Genomic DNA, 25,113 nt, shown 5'->3' with positions numbered 1-25,113 from the left:
TTGCTGAAAGAAAAATTATCTGAAGTTTCACTTTATGCATCTATAACTGACCAGCTGTATATCATAAATAACCAATTAAGCTTTCTGTGTCTTATTTTTTCATTCTTTAAAGTGATACTTACTGAAAACATAGGAGTGTTATAAAACTTAATGTGTATAAGGAGCTTAAAGGTCTTTGGACAAAACTCCTTCATGCTTATAGTTTTTATTTACAAGGTAACCAAAAAGCTGTTGACACAGAAAACCATGCGTCATACTCGACATAACGGTAAACCAAGATACATAAGTTGCTTTAATCAATTGAAAAAAAACAAAAAGGTTACCAAAATAACTCCTAGAAACCCTAAAACTACCCCTAACTGATAGGAATTAGTACTCTCTAAAGGCGCAAGCCACCATCACAATAAACCAAAAGCAAACCCATTGCCATCAAGTCGATTCCGACTCATAGTGACCGTACAGGGCATACAGGGATCACCCCCATAGGGTTCCCAGGGAGTAGCTGATGGATTAGAACTGCCAACCTTTTTTGGTTAGCTTTAACCACTGCACCACCAGAGCTCCACCATCATAACTATTACCATCATAATAGTAATTTGTGATGGAAATAAGCGATGGCTCTTTTCTCTGTGATTACAACAGGGTCTGTCCTAGCTAATGGTTTAGGTCCTTTGATTCCAGAAACAATGTTTTTGTCACCACACTTCGTAAGAATGCAGAGAGGGACACATGCCAGGTTTAAATAAGGCTAGAGTCAGGTAAATCCTGGCTGTTGACCTTGTTGTAATCCCAGAGAAAATAACTGTCATTGATTCCCATCATAAATTATTAAAGGTCCCAGGAAGAACAAAATGCAAACATCCACCCAGTCCTCTTCATCTAAGAAACTCCCACATTTATTCTCTCAAAAAGTTCTTATTATGAGATATAAAACTATCATTATCCATTCGCATGCTTATTTAATATAAATGGTAACATTACACACATGCACATGTACGTATATATATTTTGCATAGTCAGATGTCTAAAGGACAAGGACCTGAATCCTGGCACGCAGTCCCTTATATAGCACCATGTATGATTAAGCGCTCATTAACTAGTATGTGACGATTACTAATTAAACAACAGCCTCAAGAGACAAGGTGGACATCAACAGATGAATGGATAAACAAAATGTGGTACAAACGCAAAAAAAAACAGTGCCGTTGAGTCGATTCCAACTCATAGCAACCCTATAGGACAGAGTAGAACTGCCCCATAGAGTTTCCGAGGAGCGCCTGGCAGATTCGAACTGCCGACCCTTTGGTTAGCAGCCACAGCACTTAACCACTATGCCACCAGGGTTTCCCAAAATGTGGTATAGACATACCAAAACCAAACCCACCACCATCAAGTGGATTTCGACTCATAGCGACCCTATAGGACAGAGTAGAGCTGCCCCATAGGGTTTCCAAAGAGCAGCTGGTGGATTCCAACTGTCAAACTTTTGGTTAGCAGCCGTAGCTCTTAACCACTGTGCCACCAGGCCTCCACAGACATACAATGGAATAGACATATAATAGAAGAGACAAACAATGGAATATTATTCAGCCATAAAGAGAAATGAAGTTCTGATACAGCACGGATGAACTCTGAAAACATTAAGCTGAGTGAAATAAGTCAGGCACAAAAGGGCAAATACTGTATGATTCCATCTACATGAAATATCTAGATTAGGCAAATGCATGGAAAAAAGTTTATTAGTGGTTATCAGGGGCTGGGGAGGAGAGAATTGAGAGTTATTGCTTTAAGGAGTACTGAGTTTCTCTCTTCAGTGATGAAAAATGCTTGGAAATAGTGGTGATGATTGTACAACGTGGTAAATATAATTAATGTCACTAAATTGTACACTTAAAAATGGTTAAAATGGCAATTTTTTGTTATATATATATTTTACCACAACAAATTAAAAAAAAGAGAGTGAGAGAAAGCCAAAGAGAGTGGGCAGGGTGTATCTGAAAGAATAACAAAGAATCAGAGCAAGCTTGAGGACAGGGGCCATCTCATATTCATCTGTGAACCTTCTTTGACCCACATTTTTAGTGAGCTAGACTATCCCAAAATTATGACTAGCCATGCAACCTTGTACAAGCCCCTTTATTTTCTTACAGCTCAGTTTCCTCATCTATAAAATGGTCTCTGCCTAGCCTATCTCAGAGTCCCTATAAGGAATAAATGAGGTCAAGTACATCAGAGGCCAAGTAAATCAAAATTTTTAGAAAATATGAAAGCACTATAATATTCTTATTCAAGTCTTCCCACAGAATGGCCAAAGCCCTCACTTTTGCTTTCATTTTTCCTAAAGCCTCTAAAATCTAAAATTTAAGTTAACAACAGCATGGTCCTCTCTTTCTGGGTCACAGTGGGCTAGAAAATCTAATTTTATATTTCAGAGATGCTACAGACATTCACATTGATGGAGTCTTTTCTCAGCCTCTAAGGTCCTGTGGGCCAGGTATCATATTTTTCTTTGATTAGTCCTACACCATGCTCACAAATGTGTCACATTAAACCCAGGAGCTTTAAAAAAAGAAAAGAAAAAAAATAATTTTGACAAGGGTGGTGATTTTATATAGCAACAGGATAAATGTCTAAGTTTTATCAAGAAAAGTATTTTCTTATGTTCCAGTGGGATCTCCTTACCTACATTCCTGCCTCAGTTGAGAAGTCGAAAAAGACATCAGCTACCTACTGGGTCTAATAAACATCTCATCAGTCCTACTACTAACTGATATTACATAAACTTCCAACTTTCACAAAATGGTATTTCAGCAAGGCAGTAATGAGCCCATAATTGTAATCATCAACTCCTGGGTAACGTAGTATGGCACAGAAGGCAGAGGTCATCTGAAGACCAGAAAGAGGGATGAGAACCGAAACTAAAGACAGACGAATTCTCAGTCTTGATGAGAAAATTCAACATGGTCTGCCACTCATCCAGCATTTCTTCACAAGTAAGCTATGGGCATGGGTGATAGGTTTTTCCACTGTGGTTACAATTTCATTTCACAAGGTAAAAGGCTCTCCCGTCCAAGTTTAATAGGAAAACAGAGAGCCTGTCTCTCTGTGAATTACTAAAACACAGTTTTTGATAGCCTGTTTTGTCATGTCTAGTAGAAAGGACACCCTCTGTACCTGTCCACCACTGCAGCAATAGCTGGTAGAATAAAAGGTAAAGTCGAAAAGGCCAGCTGGGAACAAAATGGCCTGTGACATAATGGCTCTAGGTAAAAGAGGGGTGTATACTTCCATTTTTTGGCTTTAGAAATTTGTTTCTGGGCCTGATCCCACTCAAGAGTTTCAGTAGAGAAACTGAGCATTCATCTTACATTAATCTCCAATGGGATGTGTCCACAAAAAAACAAAACTATAAGAAAAAAAACAAACTTCTTAGCCATAACCAAACACCTCAAGGGACTGAGTCACTGGGCTTGAGGGCTTAAGACCACAGTCTTGAGGGACATCTAGGTCAGCTGGCATAACATAGTCCATAAAGACACTGTTCTACATTCTGCACTGGCGAGTAGCAACCAGGGTCTTAAAAACTTGCAAGTGGCCATCTAAGATACAACTACTGGTTATCTCTTCCCATTCGGAGCAAAGAAGAGTGAAGAAAATCAAAGACTCAAGGAAATAATTAGTCTAAAGGACTAACAGGCTGCACTAATGACAGCCTCCATCAGCCTGAGACAAGAAGAACTAGATAGTGCCCAGCTATCGTGACCGACCGCTCTGAGTGGGATCAGAGTACAAAGTCCTGGACAGAGTGGGAGACAAATGTAGAATAAAATTCAAATTCATTTAAAAAACCAGACTTACTGGTCTGATACAGACTGGGGAAACCCCCAAGACTAAGGTCCTTAGACACCCCTCAAACCTGGAACAGAACCCACTCCTGGAGATCATCTTTCAGCCAAACAATACGCCAATCAAGTGAACAATAACACCCGTGAGGTATAGGCTCCTCAGAACAATTAACCACACGAGACCAAAAGGGCAGCATTTGCCAAAAAAAACAAAGTTCAGAAGGCAGGAAAGATGGGCGAATAGACATAGGGAACCCAGGGAGGAAGTGAGTACAGTGCTGTCACATTGAGGGGACTGCAACCAATGTCATGAAACAACATTATAAACTGTTGAATGGGAAACTAATTAGCTCTGTAAACTTTCACCCAAACCACAATAAAATGTTTAAAAAGATAGAAAAAGGAGCAAGATGCATTAAGCAGATGACTTTTTAAAAAGTAATCTCAAAATGCTTCCTTAAGAAAAATGAATGAGTATAGATTCAGAGTATGCCACTGATTTAATGAAACAAATGTGGAGGTTGCTTTTTTTTTTTTTATTCCTGTTGTCATTGTTGTTAGGTGCCGTCGAGTCGGTTCCAACTCATAGTGACCCTATGAACAACAGAAAGAAACACTGTCCAGTCTTGCATCATCTTCACAACTGTTGCTATGTTTGAGCCCACTGTTGCAGCCACTGTGTCAGTCCATCTTGTTGAGAGTCTTCCTCTTTTTCTCTGACCCTCTACCAAACATGATGTCCTTCTCCAGGGACTGGTCTTTCCTGACAACATGTCTGAAGTATGTAAGATGAAGTGTCACCATCCTCCCTTCAAAGGAGGCTTTTATTCCTAAACTAGGACAATGATTAGATATAATTCAATTACTGTAGATGAATTTCAAAACACAGATAAAATGGCCTTTCCCTCCTTTGTAAATAGTTGGCACACAGCTACTTAGAATGAACTTGGACTCTTTATTCCAGTCCTAGATTAAATTGAGGGAGAAAATGCACTCACTCAGCATTTATTACCAGACCAAACCAAACCAAACCCAGTGCCGTCGAGTAGATTCCAACTCATAGCGACCCTACAGGAGAGAGTAGAACTGCCTATAGAGTTTCCAAGGAGCGTCTGGTGGATTCGAACTGCCGACCCTTTGGTTAGCAGCCATAGCACTTAACCACTATGCCACCAGGGTTTCCCAGCATTTATTAAGTACCTACTAAATGCTAGTGGACACTACCATGCCGCAGGGGAAATGTTCAAAGCAGGCTACAACCACCCTAACCTTCCGGGAACACAGAATTCATCTAAAATCCATAAACAAGATCAAAAGTTACACTAACAGGTCCGTTTCCAAAACTGCCTTTTTACCTCATCTGCCTTTCTTCAGAGCATGTTTAACTGGCTCAAAAACAGGGGCTGCTTTTTAATACATATTATGAGGGAAGTTAGACTACAGATGAGAAAAGGTTGAAGTAAATCCTTTTAAATGTAATTTTGACTCTGGAAATACCAAGACAAGAATAGCTCCTAGCAAAACAACAGCTTGAGATCCCTAAGTCTTGTTAGATGGTGCTTGCTGCAGCAAAGCGCTAGAGCAATAACCAACTCCCTCCCAGTCCAATTAGAAGAAAGCCCCCCAGGAAGCTCAAACCCGTCCCAGCCCTATTCTTGCTCATTAACACTGGGTCTGTAACACAAGGCACCGTCAACTATTGTACATACCCTCTGGGGCAAGATGGTGTGTCTCAGTCAGTTTGTTCCATTTTAGCATCCTTAGACCCAAACTGCTCAAGTTCAATTGATCCCTGCTGGTCTAAAAACTCTCAGTCTGCTCCTTTTTTCTAAGTTCCCAGAGTAATCCTTTACAAAATCCAGACAACACTGCAAGTCCTTCTGGCTTTCTAGAGTCTGAAAAAACTAAGCACTGATTGAAAATAGTGCCAACAACCGACCACTCAGAATTATTCCAGACAAAAAAGAGCTGTCCCATCAGCGCTGATGACCCAACCTATAACAACACAAACTTCTCCCTTCCTGCATATCAGTATACGACCCACTGTACTGATGCCTTAGTTAACATTATAATGAGACCTTACTCTTCTAAATCCTCAAGGGGTGGAGAGAAAGCAGACTTTGAATAAACTGAGTTTAGGTTACTACTTTTTATTAAAGAATAAGGCACTTAGCTGGGAAGCAGTAGTTGTGTGTGCATGTGTGTGATTTAATAAAGGCACGTACTTGATATCCTGATAAGTCTGTAATGACTACACGAGCAACCGGCAAGAGTACAATGTCAGTTTCCAGCATATGGGGAATGGCAACTTTCACTGCCAACACAGACCACGACAATAAATCTGAAATGCACTCATCTCCATTATCTATCAAAAGCTGACTCATCCTTCTAATACTCAATTCCCTGATCACTTTCAAGCCAGAGATGACCCACACATTCTGAAAGGCACTGCCTCAACAGAACACTCCAAGGGCAACGACCACACACGCACTGGGGTAGTAATCTGTTTTTGCTCTCGACTGGAGTTAGTATTTCTGGTTTCCCCAATAACACCCAGCACAGCCTATCATACAAAGTAGGCACCCAGTAAATGCCAGTGATCTACCAAAATGACTTTAGAAAGGACTCTATTGACTTGACATGCAAACTGAGAACATGGCAAAGGACTCACAAAAACAGGTTACTTATGGATTTGGTGCAGTGGGAGGGGTGATCAGCTACCACCTGGGGTTTTATCATCCCCCTGTTTTATTCCTCCTGTTCCTTTAGGCAAATTGGGTAAATCTGACTTACACCAGGTCACAAAAGCTATTCAGCAATACCTTATGAAAATACCATTTTTTAAATTGTGCTTAGATGACGGTTTACAGAGCAAACTGGCTTCTCATTAAACAATTAACACACATACTGTTTTGTGACATTGGTTGCCAACCCTGCCATGTGTCAACACTCTCCCCTTCTTGACTTTCGGTTCCCCACTTCCACTGGTCCGGCTTTCCTGTCCCCTCTTGCATTCTTGTCCTGTTTGTTTTATGTGCCTGTCTAATCTTTGGCTGAAGGGTGAACCTCAGGAGTGACTTTAGTTCTGAGTTAAAAGGGTTTCTGGGATCATACTCTCGAGGCTTCTCCAGTCTCTGTTTCAGACCAGTAAGTCTGGTCTTTTTTTGGTGAGTTTGAATTTTGTTCTATATTTTTCTCTAGCTCTCTTGGATTTTCTCCAGGACCCTCTTGAAAATATCTTTAAATGTATCTTTGGTTTTATTTTTCTGTAAACACGCTAAAAAAGGTTCAGAAAAAAGGACTCTAAACATGTTTAAATGATTTAAAGGAAAAGTTGTTTTAAAAAAGCAGTATTTTTAAAGGGCAGCAGCTGTTGGATTCCACTTTATGGCTGCTCCTAAGGCATTCAGGGTAACTCTCCAACAGCGCGTGAGGTGTGTGCCCCTCCCTCTCTCCCACCCTCGGAGGTGCTCTGCACAGACCAGATTCTGCTGTGCTCTGCAGCCAACCCATGGCTGGGCTCCAGCCTCTCAAGAGGCCAGACGAGGCACAGAAGTGCTGACAAGCCCTCCCCAGCAGCAGCGATGCAGAGCGCCAGAGTAAACTCTGAAGCAGCTTCTCACGGTTGAAAAGACGAGGCACAAGCTGTTTTCTCACATCCTCTGCCTCTTAAGGTTACAACAAACCAGCCTCCGATCCAATTAAAATCCCTATAGTTTATGTTTTCCTGGAGAAGGACAAAGCAAAGGTGACCTGTGCTTGCTGAGAACATAACCAGTTACGTATAGTCTTGGTTAATAAATGAAGAGTAAAAAAAGATTAAAAATTTAAGTCATGACTGCCACAAAATTGTTTATTCACGGTAAGGTGTTTTCAGCAGTTACAGTTGTACAACAGTAAATTGCTAACAACCGTTTCCTGAAGAAAAATTTCCATTATGGATCACAGATAACACAGAAAGCAGGGTGCAATGTTGCAGGGAGATCATTGCGCCAACCGATCGGTGCCAGTCCAGAGGGCCTACCCTTTCTTGAAACCAGCCTCAAGAAAAATTATACTTTGAGGAGGATGACATTTACTCTAATTGCTGCATCTAATTAAAATTAAGGTAATTAAAAAAATTTCAAATGGCTTTAAATTTGATATAGGGCATAATTAAAAATCAGATTTTAAAAAATATCATTAGGGCAGTTGTGTAAAGGTTGGTATTCGAGAGGGAAAAAAAAAACGGTTTATATCTCAGAAAACAGGAGGGAAATGGCAGTTTGTCAAAGTTATTATAGGGGGATTTGTTTTGTTTTCGTTTTTAAAGACCAGAACTTAACAGCTTTGAACATCTGTGCCCCTGCCTTCTCCAAGTATGCCAACGTCGAACAACATTTCTTGTGTCAGTCTTCTCCCCAGCACGAACCAGGCTGGTGAATCAGCAAGATATCAGTGTCTTCAGAAAGCTGCTACTATTATTTTAGGTTAGCAGCGGTAGAAAAATGAATGAATACTGTGTTTCCAGAAATAAACTAGGTGATTTCTGTACTAATACACACGGTAAGAGGTGACTATGTAACTCCATCAGGGAAGTAGTAAATTCCAAAGGGAAAAGACTCCTTAGAGCTCAAGGTGCTCTGGAAAAAACACTGGACCGGAAATCAGAAAACTGGAGTGCTAGCCTAACTTTGCCATCAGTTAGCTGTTCAATATCACAGACTCATCGATCAATCAATAAGGCTAAGTCATCTCTAAGGTCGGTCATATTGTGAAAATCTACCATTCTGCAGGTGAACTGAAATGTGAAATCACAACTAGAACTTTTAGTCACTAAACCCTCAAGGGTCAGTACCTTGAATAGGGCCAGTCATATGTTTACTGACTGATGCTGCTTGAGGACTCAGACCAGCCTTTGGTTCCTTCAGGCCTAGCACAGTGTCTGGCACATCATGAGCACTCAAAGCATGTCTACTGAATGAATTCATGACAGCTTATACCAAGCTCACTCAGAAACCAGCAAGGGTTCTCGTACAACCCAGAACCCCACAGTGAACCCTGGAGAATACAGTCATCAATCTGGGGACTTGCAGAGCAATTCTTAATAATGTCTAGTATTATATGAAGTATCAGAAACATCTAAAGAACATGGTTTAAGAAGCCTACATTAAAATTATTCACTGATTTATTTCTATGAGAATTATCAGGAAGGAAAGAATCTAGGCAGACACTCTCTCCAGGGGGAGATTACCAGGAAGCTGAGTAACAGGAAGCAGCAGCAGATTCCCCGTGAATATCACCACTCAAGCAGACTAACTACATTTGTCTCTTACCTTTGGAAATCTGGATTTAAACAAAACAACTATTGGAAGATAATCTGGTCTAATGAACAGGCACATCAAACAGCTTTTGCACCAAAAGCTGCTGCCCATCTGACAGCAAAGACAAAGCAGAGAAAGGTTTTGGAAGCCAGGATTCAGACTGAGTTACAATTAACATTTACTAAGTACCTACTATGTTTCAGGGACTGTGTTCAGCACTTAATCTCCTTTAATCCTCTTAATAATACTGAAAGGCAAAGGTTACTACTCCGCTTTTGTAGATGAGAATACCAAGGCTTGGAGGGGCGACAAATGTCACACAAAAACTGAAGCTGGGAATCAAATGTAGATTCTCTGGTTAAGCCAGTGTTCATTTAACAAATACCAACTACTACTGTGCACTCAGGCTTTTTTCAGGAGTTGGGAACACAGCAGAGGACAAACAGACAAAAAAATCCCTGTCCTCCTGAACATCCGAATGTGCTTTCCACCATGGTTTGCTGGTTCCTCTGGTCTCAAGTCCACTGGGCCCCCTGTTAGCAGAATGATGTCTAGATCAACAGGTTCAAGTCCTGTTTGGCCTTGCCTCTATAATGGGGCCTCAAATCCACATCCTGACAATGAATGCTGTTCATGTGTGGACATATTCGTCAGGATGTATTCTAGTACTAATAAGAGCAAATAGGACAATTAAGGATTGCCAAGGTTTTTTAACAGATAAAACCAGGTTTTGGAATGAGTAAAGGGAAGCGTGTGTTTCAGGATGGGAGATAATTAGAATGGAAATAGAACAGCAGACGTGAGCACACATCAGCAGAGACAGACAGGCGATGAGAGTAAACAGCACGTCCTCCAGTACATCAGCCTCCTACTGAGGACAGACCTGAAAGGATATCTGTGTTGTCGTGGCCAAGCAGCCCGAGAAGAGACTGCACGGCATTCAGCTCTACCAGCAGGTGATACAGGTCTGGCATGGTGGCCACCACGTGCATCTCCTGAATGATGTCATTTAGGTCCAGCTCAGACTCCATGAACCTAGGAGAGGAAAACAAGACAGCATCACTGCAAGGAATGTGGCGCTATCAGCACCGAGGAGAAACCAGCAACACCATCCAGACCAAGAGACGATTTGTTAAAGTGTCTGCAACAGACCAACCAAGAAGTACACTCATCCAAACATCGGACTGTCACACAATTTCCTTGGGAAATCGATTTCCTCATTACAAAAATCAATCTTGGATTCAGATCTCATTATAGGGTTCCCCTTACTTTTGCAGTCACAAGCCACCTTTTAGAGGCTCCTGAAGCACTTGGCAGCATTAAGGGACCTGCCCACCAGTACTGTGGATTAGCTACCATTACCCTCTATATGGCAAGTCACTCTGTTGTCCTGAACATAGTTATCCCACTAATCCAGAATGAGTTTCTCCTACTCCCCGCTTCAGATCAAGGGCCAATCATTCCCCTTCCTCCAAAGGAAAACACTTAGATTCTTCCGCCATTCCAAAACACCCTTCCCTCCCCTACTTCCTCTCCAGTGGGATGACTAAGAGGCAGCTCCCAAAATAAAGAAAGCAAACCTAGTTTCTAAAAACTGGCATCCCATAATTACCACCATATTTATATAGCATGAAACTTCACTCACATTTCCACACCTGAACCTTCCAACAAACGTACACTCAGGCACTAAGAACAGAACTGTTTTGCTTTCATCTCTTGCCCTCCCCCCACTCAGGGGTATTTGACATGTAAGAAATGCCAGTTAAGCTTCTGATGAACAAGACAGCAAAGTTTGTTGTGAGAAGGAAATGAGCTAATTCATGTAAAGCAACTGAACGATACCTGACTGAAAGGAAGCAGTGGTTAAACAGACTCGGGAGCCAGATTTCCTGGGCTGACCCTGGCGTGGCCGCCTACTTAACCTCGCCATGCTTCAGTTTCCTCCTCAGTAAATGAGGAGAATAACGTTATCTACCTTATAGGGAAAGAAGAAATGAGTAAACACGCATAAGGCACTTAGCACAATGCCTAGCATATAAAAAGCATTATATAAGTATTTGCTCTCCTTATTATTAGTATTGCTATTGTTATTGTATGCCCACCGTCCCTTTTAGAATGTAAGTTTAAAGACAGACACTATATCTTTGTCTCTATATATCCACAGATTCCTGCAAGAAATGGACAATAAGCAGGGACTCTTGAAGTCATACAGGACTCATCAACTTTCAGATGCTGAAGGACTGGGCAGATATCACCTCTCCAGAAAGGCTGGATTCTGTAAGGAACAAAACCTAGAGCCTGTAAATTACTTAAAACATGCCTATATTTTAGACAATGTCCCTTTCCAGTATTTTTCTCCATTACTATTTTTAATCAAACTGTATGGGGCAGTTCTACTCTGTCCTATGACATTTATATATTTTTTTCTGATTACAAAATTCTTTTTTGTAGACAACTTAGAAAATAGAGATAATTCCTCAAAAAAGCAAACAAAAATCACCCAGAATCCTATTAACCAGAAATAAACATTTATAATAATTTGGTAAGGTTAAGTCATTTTGTCAACTCAAAGACTTTTTTTTTCCTAAAAGTAAGCCTATACAGTACCTAGTTCTACATCCAACTGTTGCTGTTGTTAGCACAGGCTGAACAACGCCCCTTATCATTACATATTCTTCTACAACAGGGAAGGCCAATGCCTGACACACTTACTGTCAGTCCTCCTCTTCCGTGAAAACCCCTCACTGAGTAGAACTCAGCACAGCACTCTACTCTATTGAACCAGACATGGCTTCAGCATCCTTCTCAACACAGTGTTCCAGGAGGAGACCACCTACCAATCAACCACCAAGTGGGTGCGAGAGACGCAACCTATCCACAATGCTTGTTCTAAATCATAAATGTTAAGTAATTATATAGTATCCCCCTTATGTGGAGGTACCATAATTTATTTAACCAAACCTCCTTTGTCAGACATTCAGATGTTCTCTACTTTTCCCCTGTAACAAATAACATGAAAATGCACACACTCATAATTATTGTGTTAGGATAAATTCCCAGGAAGGACACTGCCAAGTCAAACAGCATGCACATCTTACGAGATTTGGATATATTTTGCCAGAAAGGTACCATAAAACCATTGCCATCAGGTCGATTGTGACTCATAGCGACACTTTAGGACAGAGCAGAACTGTGCCACGGGGTTTGCAATGAGCAGCTGGTGGATTCAAACTGCTGACCTTTTGGCTAGCAGTCAAGCGCTTAACCACTGTACCACCTGGGCTCCAGAAAGGTACCAATAGTATATAAAGTGCCTATTTCTTCTCACCTGCTTCACGAATAGTATTATTTAAAATCTCTTCCAATTCGAGATGGGAAATATAAGTAACTTTTTATTTTGCATCTTCGATACTAAAATATTTTTTAATATTACCGACTATTTGCACTTCTTTGTACATTTTTATATCAGGTTGCTCATCTTATTTGTTGATATATATGTGCTCTATATACTAAAGAAATTAATCTCTGTCATATGCTACAAAAATTAACCAGAGAAAAATATTTGTCCCTTCATTTGTAAATCATGCTTTTGACACAGAGGTTTTTAAAAGCTGAAGTAGTCAAATCTATTCTCTTATGAACTCTTTTCTACATGTGTCCTGAGCAAAGCTTTTTCCATGCTAGGAAGAGGTATATTTTATGGTGCATTTCTCTGTTTCTGTATATTTAAATTCCATATATTGAATCTATCTGAAATTTATTTTAGCATACAGTATATGGCAAAAATCTAATTCTATTTTCTGCAAATGTTTGGCCAATTGCCCCAAACCCCAAACCTATCCCTTCCCCACAGATGTGAAGAAATGCCACCTCTATCACACACTAAATCTTAATGTGTACTCTGATCTGTTACTGGACTTTCTACTCCACTTCATTGGTCTGCAAATTCCTGAACCAGGGCCACACTACTCACATTAGTATTAAGCTCATCTGTCAGTTTGTCACACTGTGGTGGCTTGCCTGTTGCTATGATGCTGGAAGCTATGCCACCAGTATTTCAAATACCAGCAGGGTCACCAATGGTGGAGAGGTTTCAGCAGAGCTTCCAGACTAAGACAGACTAGGAAGAAGGAATTAGTGATCTATTTTAAAAAAACAAAACAAAAAAACTGGCCAGTGAAAACCTTATGAATAGCACCAGAACACTGTCTGCTATAGAGCTGGAAGATGAGCCCCTCAGGTTGGAAGGCACTCAAAGCACGACTGGGGAAGAGCTGCCTCCTCAAAGTGGAGTCGACCTTAATGATGTAGACGGAGTCAAGCTTTTGGGACCTTCATTTGCTGATGTGGTACGGCTCAAAATTAGAAGCAACAGCTGCAAACATCCATTAATAATTGGCATGTGGAATGTACAAAGTACGAATCTAGGAAAATTGGAAGTCATCAGAAATGAAATGGACCTGGGGACCATAGTCTAGGGGGACATCTAGGTCAACTGGCACAACATAGTTCAAAAAGAAAATGTTCTACATCCCACTTTGGTGAGTAGTGTCTGGGGTCTTAAAAGCTTGCGAGTGGCCATCTCACATACATCTATTGGTCCTACCCCACCTGGGGCAAAGGAGAATGAAGAAAACCAAAGACACAAGGAAAATATTAGCCCAAAGGATGAAAGGGCGATATGAACCACAGACTCTACCAGCCTGAGGCCAGAAGAACTATATGGTGCCCAGCTATCACTATGGATCACTCTGACAGGGATCACAATAGAGGATCCCAGATAGAGCTGGAGTAAAATTTAGAACAAAATTCAAACTCACAAAAAAAGATCGGACTTACTGGTATGACACAGACTGGAGAAACCCCAAGAGTATGGCCCCTGGACACCCTTTTAGTTCAGTATTGAAGTCATTCCTGAGGTTCACCCTTCAGCCAAAGATTAGACAGGTCTTTAAAACAAACAATAATACATGTAGTTCAACCACGTATACAAGCCTAATGGGCACATGAGCCCAGTGGCAAGGACAAGAAGGCCGGAAGGGATAGGAAAGCTTCATGAATGAAAATGAGGAACCCAAGGTTGAGAAGGGGAAAGTGCTGACACATGATGGGGTTGGCAACCAATGCCACAAAATAATAAGTGTATTAATTGTTTAATGAAAAGCTAATCTGCTCTGTGCCTGACCCAGGCCATGGTATTTTCAATCGCCTCATATGCATGTGAAAGCTGGACAATGAACAAGACTGAAGAAGAACTGTGAAAGGCCTTTGAATTATAGTATTGGTGAGGAATACTGAATATACCATGGACTGCCAGAAGAATAAACAAATTGGTCTTAGAAGAAGTACAGCCAGAATGCTCCTTAGAAGCGAGGACTTTGTCTCATATACTCTGGACATGTTATCAGGAGGGACCAGTCCCTGGAGAAGGATATCATGCTTGGTAAAGTAGACGGTTGGTGAAAAAGAAGACCCTCAATGAGATGGACTGACCAGCGGCTGCAACATTAGGCTTAAATGTAACAAAGATTGTGAGAATGGCACAGCACTGGGCAGTGTTTCATTCTGTTGTATGCAGGGTCACTATAAGTCAGAATTGACTTGATGGCATGTAGCAACAACATAGCTTAAGACTATGTTTTATTTCTGTTAATGCAAAGCAATTCCTCGTAACTCATCTTTTTCAATGTTCTCTATTCTCATTTGTTCATTATTCCAAGTAAATATCAAAATTATTTTATCACTATCCCTCCAAAAATACTTTTTTTTTTTTTTAGTCTTCCACTATGCTTGCCTTAGATGTGTATTTTTAAAAACAATTGATTTCTGGAGAACAACTGGACAAAAGATTTTTACAGATCACCTGGAAGAATCAGCAAGGGAGACTGGGCACTAAACAGTAGTAAACAAAATCATGTTGAGTACAAGGATTAGATGTGGGTGCTGATTAATGGATGAATGCCATTTGGAGAGAAGCCTCTGGTGGTATCCTAACAGGTCTCTATCCTTAAGGCTGTTTAGAACAACTATTTCATTTTGTTGTTATTTTTGATCAATGGCTTATGTGGAGATATACAGAAGGCAAACTTAACTAATGTCATAGAACACAAAGCTTAAGGAGCTTGAAGTGAACACACCAGGCGGCAGAATCAATTCACAAAGTTCCTGACAGGCAATAATGATGGAAAAAAATCTAACAGAAGGAAAGTCACCTGGGATCCACATGAAGAACTGCACTGAACTTAAAAAGCAAGGGCAGAAGTGTGGGATGGGAAAGACACAAGTTTAGCTTGAGTGCAGGCAGAGAAGGGATTTGATGGTTTTAGTCAACTGCAACTGCAATACAAATCAGAACCATAAGATAGTTCTGCCAGGACAGAGACTATTTCTTATGCATTTCAGGATGCCCAGCACCTGGCATACTCCCTGGTCCACCACAGAAACTTGGCAGATGCCTGCCAGAGAAGGAACAGAGGCAAGTAGCTGCCAAAAATGTTACTGTGGCTGCTTAAAAGAAGTATAATGTAAAATTACCAAGTGGTTCATGCTGATGAGATGACCCTAAAAGTTTGTGACCTGTTATGGGAACTCTACCTTAGGAGGGTTATGGAAACTAATTCAGGAAAGCAACCAAGATTACAAGGAGGCTAGATATCCTCTTGTAGGAGAATTGGCTGAAATTCTTTCTCATTCTCAGTTGACATCTTCTAAGTCAGAGCTGCCAAGTAATGGGATAGGGTTCTTTGGAAGGTTAGATCCTTGTCACTGGAGGTAGTCAATAAAGGCGGATATAAAAAAAAGTCAAGAATGAGACGGGAAAACAGACTATACCTTTAGGCTCCTTCCAACTTTGAGATTGTTCTTCTAAATATGTGGTCTCAACTCAATATTTTTAAATTTATAAAATTATCAAAACAAACAGAGTCAACCTGTGAGTAGGAAAACATCACAAAAATACCACTGGGGTCTTGTGGACTCAAAAATAAGGCTGACCTGGGTCACACTCCCAGCGACACTATTTACTGGCTGTGTGACCAAGGACAATGTATCAACAAATATTGATTGGGCACACACTAGCTGTCAGTCACTGTGCTAGGTACTGAGGATATAATAACAAAATGAAACTCACTGTCATTAAGTTGATTCTGACTCACAGGGACCCTAGAGAACAGAGTAGAACTGCCCTGTAGGATTTCCAAGGAGCAGCCAGTAGATTTGAACTGCTGACCTTTTGGTTAGCAGCTGAGCTCTTAAACACTGTGCCACTGGGACCCCAAGGATATTTTGGAGCTCCAAGCCTACAGGAATATAAACAATCTATGACGTGCAATTAATTGTAAGGATGCCCAGTACTGCCCAATAAAAATGCCCATGAGAACACAGAGCCTGGGGTCCCAACCTGGTCAAGGGAGTTCTAAGCCTGTGTTTCCTTATCTTACTAGCTGAATTATTTTGAGAATTAAAAGAGATAATAAACATAACGTGCCTAACAATGCTTGGCACATAGTACGTGCTCAATGAATTTAGGTACTCTCAAGTGTGTTACGCTATAACCAAAAAAAAAAAATTTCTTCTCTTTTTGTTGAAAAGTACCTGCCTACTTACAGTAAGCACACATTTACTCTTTGCAGGGATTAGGCAAGCCTTAGCAACAGATGACTCATACCTGGGGGAAAAGATCAAGTTAGAGAGCAATGTGAAAGCAATAAAGCAACTTATTAAAACCGTAACCTAGGCTGAGATGGGGTCATTGATTCCCTCTGGTATGATGGAGAGTATTCTGCTAGCCTGCCCATGTACATTTGCTTCAAACCAGCAGGATGTTCTCCTTCAACAACAGAAGGAATTAGCAAGTGACCAGCAAAGTTCAATAACGACAGAAAAGCAACAGAAACCGACGAATTCAAACACAGTGGTGTATCCGGGGTACTGCACCAGCCCCGGGCGTGTGGTACCACTGAACTGTAGCTATTAACCCGGTACAGCCCAACATCCTTTCTCAAGCATGGGTTAACAAGCTTGACTTGTATTTCTGAGCTGATATTATGGTAAAGTTATCTAAAAGAGGGGTGTCAGATGATTGGACAGAGACGCAGTTTCGGTGCTTGCTATAGGTGCCATTTTCCATAGATATGCTGCTGGCCATACCAGGGTAATAGAAACTGCTCAGTAGCATCACATCCCCAGGGCTGATGCAACACCTGCCATACCCTTGTTACGCCTCTGGCAACCATAAAACCAGCAATCACCGCCCAGGCTCTGGGCTGGCTGGGAGAACAACATGGCTCTCCCTCACAGTTCTCAAAGTGCAGCCCTATGGAGGTGGCTCAAAATTCTTTCCGAGGCCTGCAAGATCAAAACTATTTTTGTAACAATACCAAGACATTATTTGCTTTTTCTACTCTTGTTCTCTCAAGAGAATACAGTGAGGTTTCTAGAGAGCTATGGAAACCCTGGTGGCGTAGTGGTTAAGTGCTGTGGCTGCAACCAAAAGGTCAGCAGTTCAAATCCACCAGGTGCTCTTTGGAAACTCTATGGGGCAGTTCTCTGTTCTATAGGGTTGCTATGAGTCGGAATCAACTCGATGGCAATGGCCGCTCCACCGGGGACGTGATGGTATTATTGTCCTGATGGCTAATGGAATGTGTGCCTGTGTATTCTTGTGTTTCCTAGAATTTTCTAAGAACTTTGGGGTACTCAATTTAAGAGTCCAAAGGGGTCCTGAGACTGAAAAGCTTGAAAACCACTAACCTAAATAGTGCAGAAAAGAACTACTAAAGGATTTATAGGGAAACGGCACATTCTACTCAACAAGATGTTTGGAGGAAAAGATCACACAGTGCATAGTAGTACAGGCTGCATAAGGAGAATTGTCAATTGAATCTGAAATGCAGCCAAATGAAGAGAGGCATTTTGGGTATGCGATCAAAATGACAACTGCATATATGGGAAAATAAAATTTGAATGTTTCTGATCTCAACTGGAAAGTTTCATTCAAATATGCTCTAGCAATTGTCATCTTAACTGCAGAATGCTGGTCTAGAGAATTATAAAGACACTGCATCAGTAAGAATTGAAGAGCTCAAGGTTAAAACACAATGTAGTTTCCTAGCCGCTTTTTGACATGAAACAGAAAAAAATAGGTTCTTCATGCATAATTTCAATTTTCAAATGTTGAGATGTTCCAACACTAAAAAGTACACAAATTCTGACTGAATGGAAAACACTGTTGATTTGAAAAAAAAAAAAATCAATTTTTTTAAAAACAGTTTGTCAATTGTAACACTAGAGCATCAGTGCTCCATAAGACGTAGATGGTGAACCTAACTTGCAGAAACTCATTACTCTAAGTTGACAGAAGTACACCTACCAAGTGGACAAAAGGCAGTATTGTAAACTGAATTTCTACATTTTCCAGTGTTATCAACCTACAGCCTAACTTCCTCATACGTAACACCTCCTTCGGTTCTGAGGGGGGAATGTAATAAAGACGTCATCGACTATATGAGGTCTCTCATGTTCACTGAGCACCTACAGCATGGCGGATACAGAGACAAATAAGACACAGTCCATCTCCTAAAAGGAACAGAGTTTAATGCGGTAAAGAAATAACAAAACAAATAGCAAAAGTGTTAAAGATCAATCACAGCCATTGTGGGAAAGAATATAGCTGCTGGTGAGGCAATAAAAGGACACAGTGGGAAATGTGGCAGTAGCTACCAATGTTTAAAATGCACATCCCTTCAGTCCAGGAATTCTACATTTAGGTATCTATCCTATAGAAACACACATACACGAAGACACACGTACAAGAAGGTTCATTGTAGCATTGTGTATAAAAATCAGCATTTAAAATAACCAAATGTCTATCAATAGAAAAACAACTAAATCATGATATATCCAACCCATGAAATATTACGTGCCAGTCAAAAAGAATGAGGTAGATATGTATGTACTAACATGCAGAGATCTCCTATAACTCTATGCTATGTGGTCAAAGAAGCTGAGGTACAGCATGGTTTAAGTAGATAAAATAGATTTGCATATATATGTAAATAAGTATACAGAAAATGGTATGTAAATAAGCATGCAGAAAAAGATCTAAAAGGGTCCTCACAGAATTATTCACAGGAGTTAGCTCTAGGGAGAGAAATGGAAAAGGGGTCAGTGCAGTGAAGGAGAACTTGCTTTTTATTCTAATCATGCGCTGCTGGTATTTTTTACAATGACAATCTATTTATGTATTATTTGTGTAATTAAAAACACACACACATGCAGAGTGCAGTGTGTGACAAGTGCTACCATATGGTGAAGGCAGGGCTTTTAACTGGTTTGTTCTGGAATAAACCCCTGCTGTGAATTTGCATTTCTAACAAGTTTCCTGCTGGGAATTTGCATTTCTACCCCAGATATACTGAATCCAAATCTATATTTTTAACAAGATCCCCCAGGTGATTCTTATGTATAACTTCCTGGGAACTTGTGAGAAATGCAAATTCGCAGCAGGGGTTAGAAGCAGACCAAAGGGGTTTGAAGCCCTGGGTGAACTGAAGGTCAGCACAAAACCTGATAGGACACTGGTGTTGAGTAAGCTAAACTGTGATCTAGCTACTCCTACTGTGAAACAGGCTGTGACCCCAGGTCCAGTGCCCAATTTCTCCTGGCTCCTCATCCACAGTACAGGAAGAACACAGTGGACTGCCCTGGTCTCACAGAAGCTCCATGAAGACTGGATCCTTAATGCCCTATGGGACCTCTGTGCCTCTGTTCATGCTATTCACACTGCCTGCCATGTCTTTCTGTGTCCTTTTCTGCCTATTAAAATCAAAGTCACTCTTCAAATCCCAGGTCAAATATCACCTCTTCCATGAAGCCCTCAATAGCCCTCAACTTGGTATTCACTGTTTCTTCCTCCATGTCCCATAGCATTGTTTGTATCTCTTTTAAGGTGTACATTTCCTTCTACCTTGCATTTACAGTGGGTACCCCTAGTAACCTATAAACTTAACTGAACAGTGTACCGTTCAACTCTTAATTGCCTAGGGGCTGTGGGCATATTAAAATTCATTAAAAGTGTGTGTCCTAGCGGGGAGAAACACTGGCGGGGAGAGCACAAGGGTTCAGAACATTGAGATCTGTATAAACATGGAGATCCCTTTAGTTAGGATGCAAGACTGACTAAAAGATACCAGGTTCCTCACTGCAGCAATTCACGGTGCACGAAGTGCTAGTGTAGTAACAATCATATTAGCTACCATTTCAAGAGCGCCTACTGTGTGCCAGGTGCTAGGCAAAACACTCAAATACTCTCATCTGATCTTCACAAAAACCCTGTGAGGGCAGCAATATTTCCTTATACAGATAAGAAACATGAAGGTAAGAAAGAGGAAGTGACTTATTCAAGGTTATGTGGAAGTCACATCCATCTACCTCCAAACCTTTTGACACTTTCTTAACAGTAAACTTATCACAAATGGCAGCCATGGTCAGTTCTGTTTGGGCTTCGTCATGGACTAAACTGTGTTCCCCAAAAATATGTGTCAACTTGGTTAGGCCATGATTCCCAGTATTGTGTGGTTGTCCTCCATTTTGTGATTGTAATTTTACTATGTGTTGTAAATCCTAATCTCTGCCTGCGGTTAATGAAGATTAGATTTTGTTAAAGAGGATTAGGGTGGGATTGCAATACCCTTACTAAGGTTACATCCCTGATCCAATGTAAAGGGAGTTTCCCTGCAGCATGGCCTGCACCACCTTTTATCTTACAAGAGATAAAAGGAACGGGAAGCAGGCAGAAAGGGGGGGATCTCATACCACCAAGAAAGCAGCACTGGGAGCAGAGTACATCCTTCGGACCCAGGGTTCCTACACAGAGAAGCTGCTAGTCCAGAGGAAGATTGATGACAAGGATCTTCCTCCAAAGCCAACAGAGAAAGCAGTCCTCTGGAGCTGATGCCCCAAATTTGGACTTCTAGCCTACTAGACTGGTGGGAAAATAAACTTCTGTTTGTTAAAGCCATCCACTTGTAGTATTTCTGTTACAGTAGCACTAAATGACTAAGACAGCCTTTGAGAAAAATAGCGCAAGAAAGAGTTCATATCGCAGGCTTGATCTGTAGAAGGGCCTGCTTGTAGGGCTGGCCCTTGGCTGGTATCTGGGAATTTTGCTTTTGAAATATTCCCTAAGTGATAAGGCTGCTTTGCTCACCTAGGGCACTGAACACCTGCTTTCCTTCTGGGAGCCTGGAATTTTGGTAGTTGTGGCTGGCAGAGAATGCCTACATGACCAACTCCCAATAAAAACCCTGGACTCCAAGCTTAAATGGGTTTCTCTGAGTGGAAACCACTACGCACGTGCTGATGCATTTCACTGCTCGAGAAAGAAGCATGTCTGTCTGACACCTTCACGGGGAGGGAGGAAACAGAGGAAAACTGCATGGATTTCTCCAGACTCTGCCTGATGTGTCTATTTCCCTTGCTGATCCTATTGTATACCCTTTTGCTGTAATAAACCATAGCCTTGAGTACCACTGCCTCTAAGTCCTACGAGTCCTTCTAGTGATTTCCTGAACATGTGGGTAATCCTGGGACTCCCAAACTAAATCCCAAAAGCCAAAGTAAACAAAACACACACATGAAAACCAAAACCACCTCAGTGGAGAAAGGGTGTATACACATCAGCAAAACAGGGTCTTACTTCTCTGGATTGTCTGGAAACTTAATCCGCAACTCTTGGTTTTTGTACGATCTCTTTTCAAACGTGAGGATCATTTTCTTCACTGAGCTTTCATCCAGTGGTTCCTCCTGGTACAAAGGGACAAATGCAACAAGTTCAGTTCACAGGGATCTCATTCATTATCTCATGAGTCGAAATCGACTCGGCGGCAGTGGGTATCACCACTTCTTTCCTGTGTTCCTCACTAGGCTTGTATGTTCTGCCACACTCTGCCATTTACCTCTCTGGGTTAAATGTATAGTTCACACTTTGTCTCCCCCACTAGAATAAGGGCTAAGGGTCCTTATTCTAGTCCACATATGCTCCTTTGTGTTTTTCTGGGTGTCTCACATAATGCCCAGTATCTACAGTACAGGAAATTCATAAGGAGTTAAAGGCTCATTAACGCAACAAATATTTCTTGAGCGCAGAGTATGGTACACAGAAAGCAACAATCTTTGATATTATATAATATCTATCTTGTCCTTCGCCTTTGTTGTACAGGTAAGATAAGACCTAGGTTAAGAAGAACTTGTTCAAGGTCAAACCCTGAGTCAGCAATAGTGCCTCTTAGTCTTTCCCCCACACCAGGGATTGGTCCACAGGCCAAATCTGACCTACTACCTATTCTTGTACAGCCCACGAGCTAAGTGCAGTTGTTTGTTAGCTATAGTCACTACTTTGCATTTCTAACACATTACCATGTCTAGTCCTCACCAGCTGCTAAGAAGAGACAAGTGTGTGGAATCCTGACAGAACATCGAGAATTTAGTATTCTTGCCCATAGGAAGCATAAAAAAACAAGACTATACATAGTTTTCTTACTTCATACAGTGGAATACTACCTACCAAGGTAAATAAAGAGAACTTTTTATTGAAAACAGAATCATTTCTCCCCCAAAATCTACACACTGCAGAAATGTTTTCCAGTTTAACTTAATGTGCTGCAATGCACTCTGCCTCTCTAACACTCTCCCAATTTCCGGCTTCCTAGCTTTGCAGCCATTGACCGTAACTCACACCTAAATGCAATAAAGAAACTATTACAAGAACCCGAAATGGATCCTTTTGGAAAACACTGAGTCATCCCATAATTTTCTAAGTATTCAAAAATGTTAGCGATTATTTTATTATTAAATTTTTATTTTCATATATTGGATTTTAAGTGGGAGATACCTATAAACTCATTTTGGGCATGACGTATTTTTTAGATTACATCAATGACTCCTGGGCCTTGAGGTACTCTGCTGGACTCCAAACACCTCCCCAGGGTCTACAGTTTAGAGAGGCTCCTGGACATGTAAAAACTGAAGTCAGCATCCTGGATCAGTCAGGACTCAGAACCTAGCTTCCACTACTTACTGGACATGTGGCAATGTTACTTCCCTGAATATATTCCTTAAGTCCAATTGATTCTACCTCCATGGGCATTTAAAATTGCATAATCCTTCCCATGGCTTATGAGAAGATCTTGCCCAGATAACCTTTCCAACTCTAAACTGGGGCATATACCCCTGTTGCTGAGCCACGTCTACTTCTTCACAGTGCTTGGCACACAGCAGGCACCCAGTGAGGACCTACAGGTAGGAAGGTAGATGGGAAACGTGGGAGGGAGGAAGATGTTATCTTTCAAGGTCATAAACCAAAAAACCAAACCCGTTGCCATCAAGTCAATTCAGACTCATAGTGACCCTACAGGACAGAGTAGAACTGCCCCATAGAGTTTCCAAGGAGCACCTGGTGGATTCCAACTGCAGACCTTTTGGTTAGGAGCCATAGCACTTAACCACTATGCCACCAGAGTTTCCTTCAAGGTCATCAAGAGACCTAAAGAAATGATATACACTAGACTGTTTTGTAAAAAAAACTATACGATAACTATATTATGTTAATGTAAGCCATTACTGTTATTATTAGCAGCAGGCACAGTGTACCCCACATACCACTAGGCTTTAATTAAAATAATCTAAATTTCTAGGAATGGGTTAAATCACTTTCAAGTGACCTCGATATCCACTGCTTTTACTTCCATTAGCTAACATCTTGCCTACCCTATACAAAAACCATACCAGTGTTAATACAGCTCTCATGGGATTTCCAAAGTCCTAGCTTTTCCAGGATTTGGCCTTCCCTCCTTTAATTCCTCTCCAACACTGGGGGAAAACTAAATTATCGGTCTTAGTCATCAGCCACAGCTGTATCTCCAATAGCTCAACGTCAGAAGCCAGAGGTAGATTTCAGAAAGATGGTGTTAGTGAAGTAGCACAAAAAGGACAATAATATTTTACAAGTTCATGTGACTTTACAGGGGCAACCATCACTTGCTTTTCACAAAATGGGACTTTGGTAGCAGTGAGAAAATAACTCCTGGACTTGAAGGCTTCCATGTGTCATTTTCACAAAGCGATCTCTTTTTCCCTCTCCCTTAACAGAAGGGCTGGTCTCACATTACATTTCTGTCTCGCAGGCTAGAAACCACTTACCCATGACAGCTACTATCCTAATCCTCCGGTACCAGCCTTGCCCTACACGGGAATTATACCTGCCAATTAACTGCTGCTCCAGGGCTAACAGATTGAACAGAGGCTGGTGAGGAGGGCCGGTGGATGTGCTATACATACTGTTTGTCTAAGCCCTGGCCGTGCTGTTGCTCTCAGAAACGAAATTCAGAAATTCAGGACTGTCTCCCACCACAGATTTTCAAAGCGTCATCATCTTTTAAGAGCAGACCTCCCAAATTAGCACCAGTACAAAGCCTAACAAGGAGAGAGGTATTGTCATAACACAGTAAAGACCTTTTTGGAATATGAATCCATTTTTCTTTTTTTCCCTTCTCAGATTCACACTCCAGCTTTTAAATCCAAACTTAGCATCATGTCTTTGAGGGAACCAAAAAAAACAGCTGGCTCTATAAGAATCTATTTCCATAATTCATATTGAACAAAATGCCAGAGTGAAATAACACACAAGTTAACTTAAGGATTTAAAAAGACACAACGGTAAGGTCATTTTATTTTTAATCACTGATATTTTACCTCTAATCTTTTCAGCTTCATCCATTTATTCATTTGATAAACACTTATTAAGAGTCTGCCAAGAGCTAGGCACCATTCTGAGTGCTAGAGATACAGCTGTGAACAAGACAGAGCCAGTCCCTGTTTCCATGGAACTTATATTTCACTGGGGGGAAGGGACACAAATGAGTAAGCAAATAAGAATTTCAGATCAGAAGTGCTGCAAAGTCAGTATA

General features: G+C 41.0%; 1 protein-coding gene across 1 annotated transcript in view; it reads right to left on the bottom strand.

Annotated features, from left to right (window-relative positions):
• CTNNBL1 (catenin beta like 1) overlaps window positions 1-25,113 on the bottom strand; it is a 221,218-nt gene that overhangs the window by 141,933 nt on the left and 54,172 nt on the right. The window contains exons 3-4 of the mRNA XM_010591671.3: window positions 21,846-21,952; window positions 10,044-10,183 (exon numbers count right to left, since the gene is read on the bottom strand). Coding sequence (XP_010589973.1) covers window positions 10,044-10,183; window positions 21,846-21,952 — 247 coding nt within the window. The remainder of the gene's footprint in view (window positions 1-10,043; window positions 10,184-21,845; window positions 21,953-25,113) is intronic.

The sequence above is a fragment of the Loxodonta africana genome, chromosome 24, assembly GCF_030014295.1.
Source record: "Loxodonta africana isolate mLoxAfr1 chromosome 24, mLoxAfr1.hap2, whole genome shotgun sequence".
In the NCBI taxonomy this organism is placed as follows: domain Eukaryota; kingdom Metazoa; phylum Chordata; class Mammalia; order Proboscidea; family Elephantidae; genus Loxodonta; species Loxodonta africana.
This window is presented reverse-complemented; position numbering and strand designations above follow the sequence as displayed.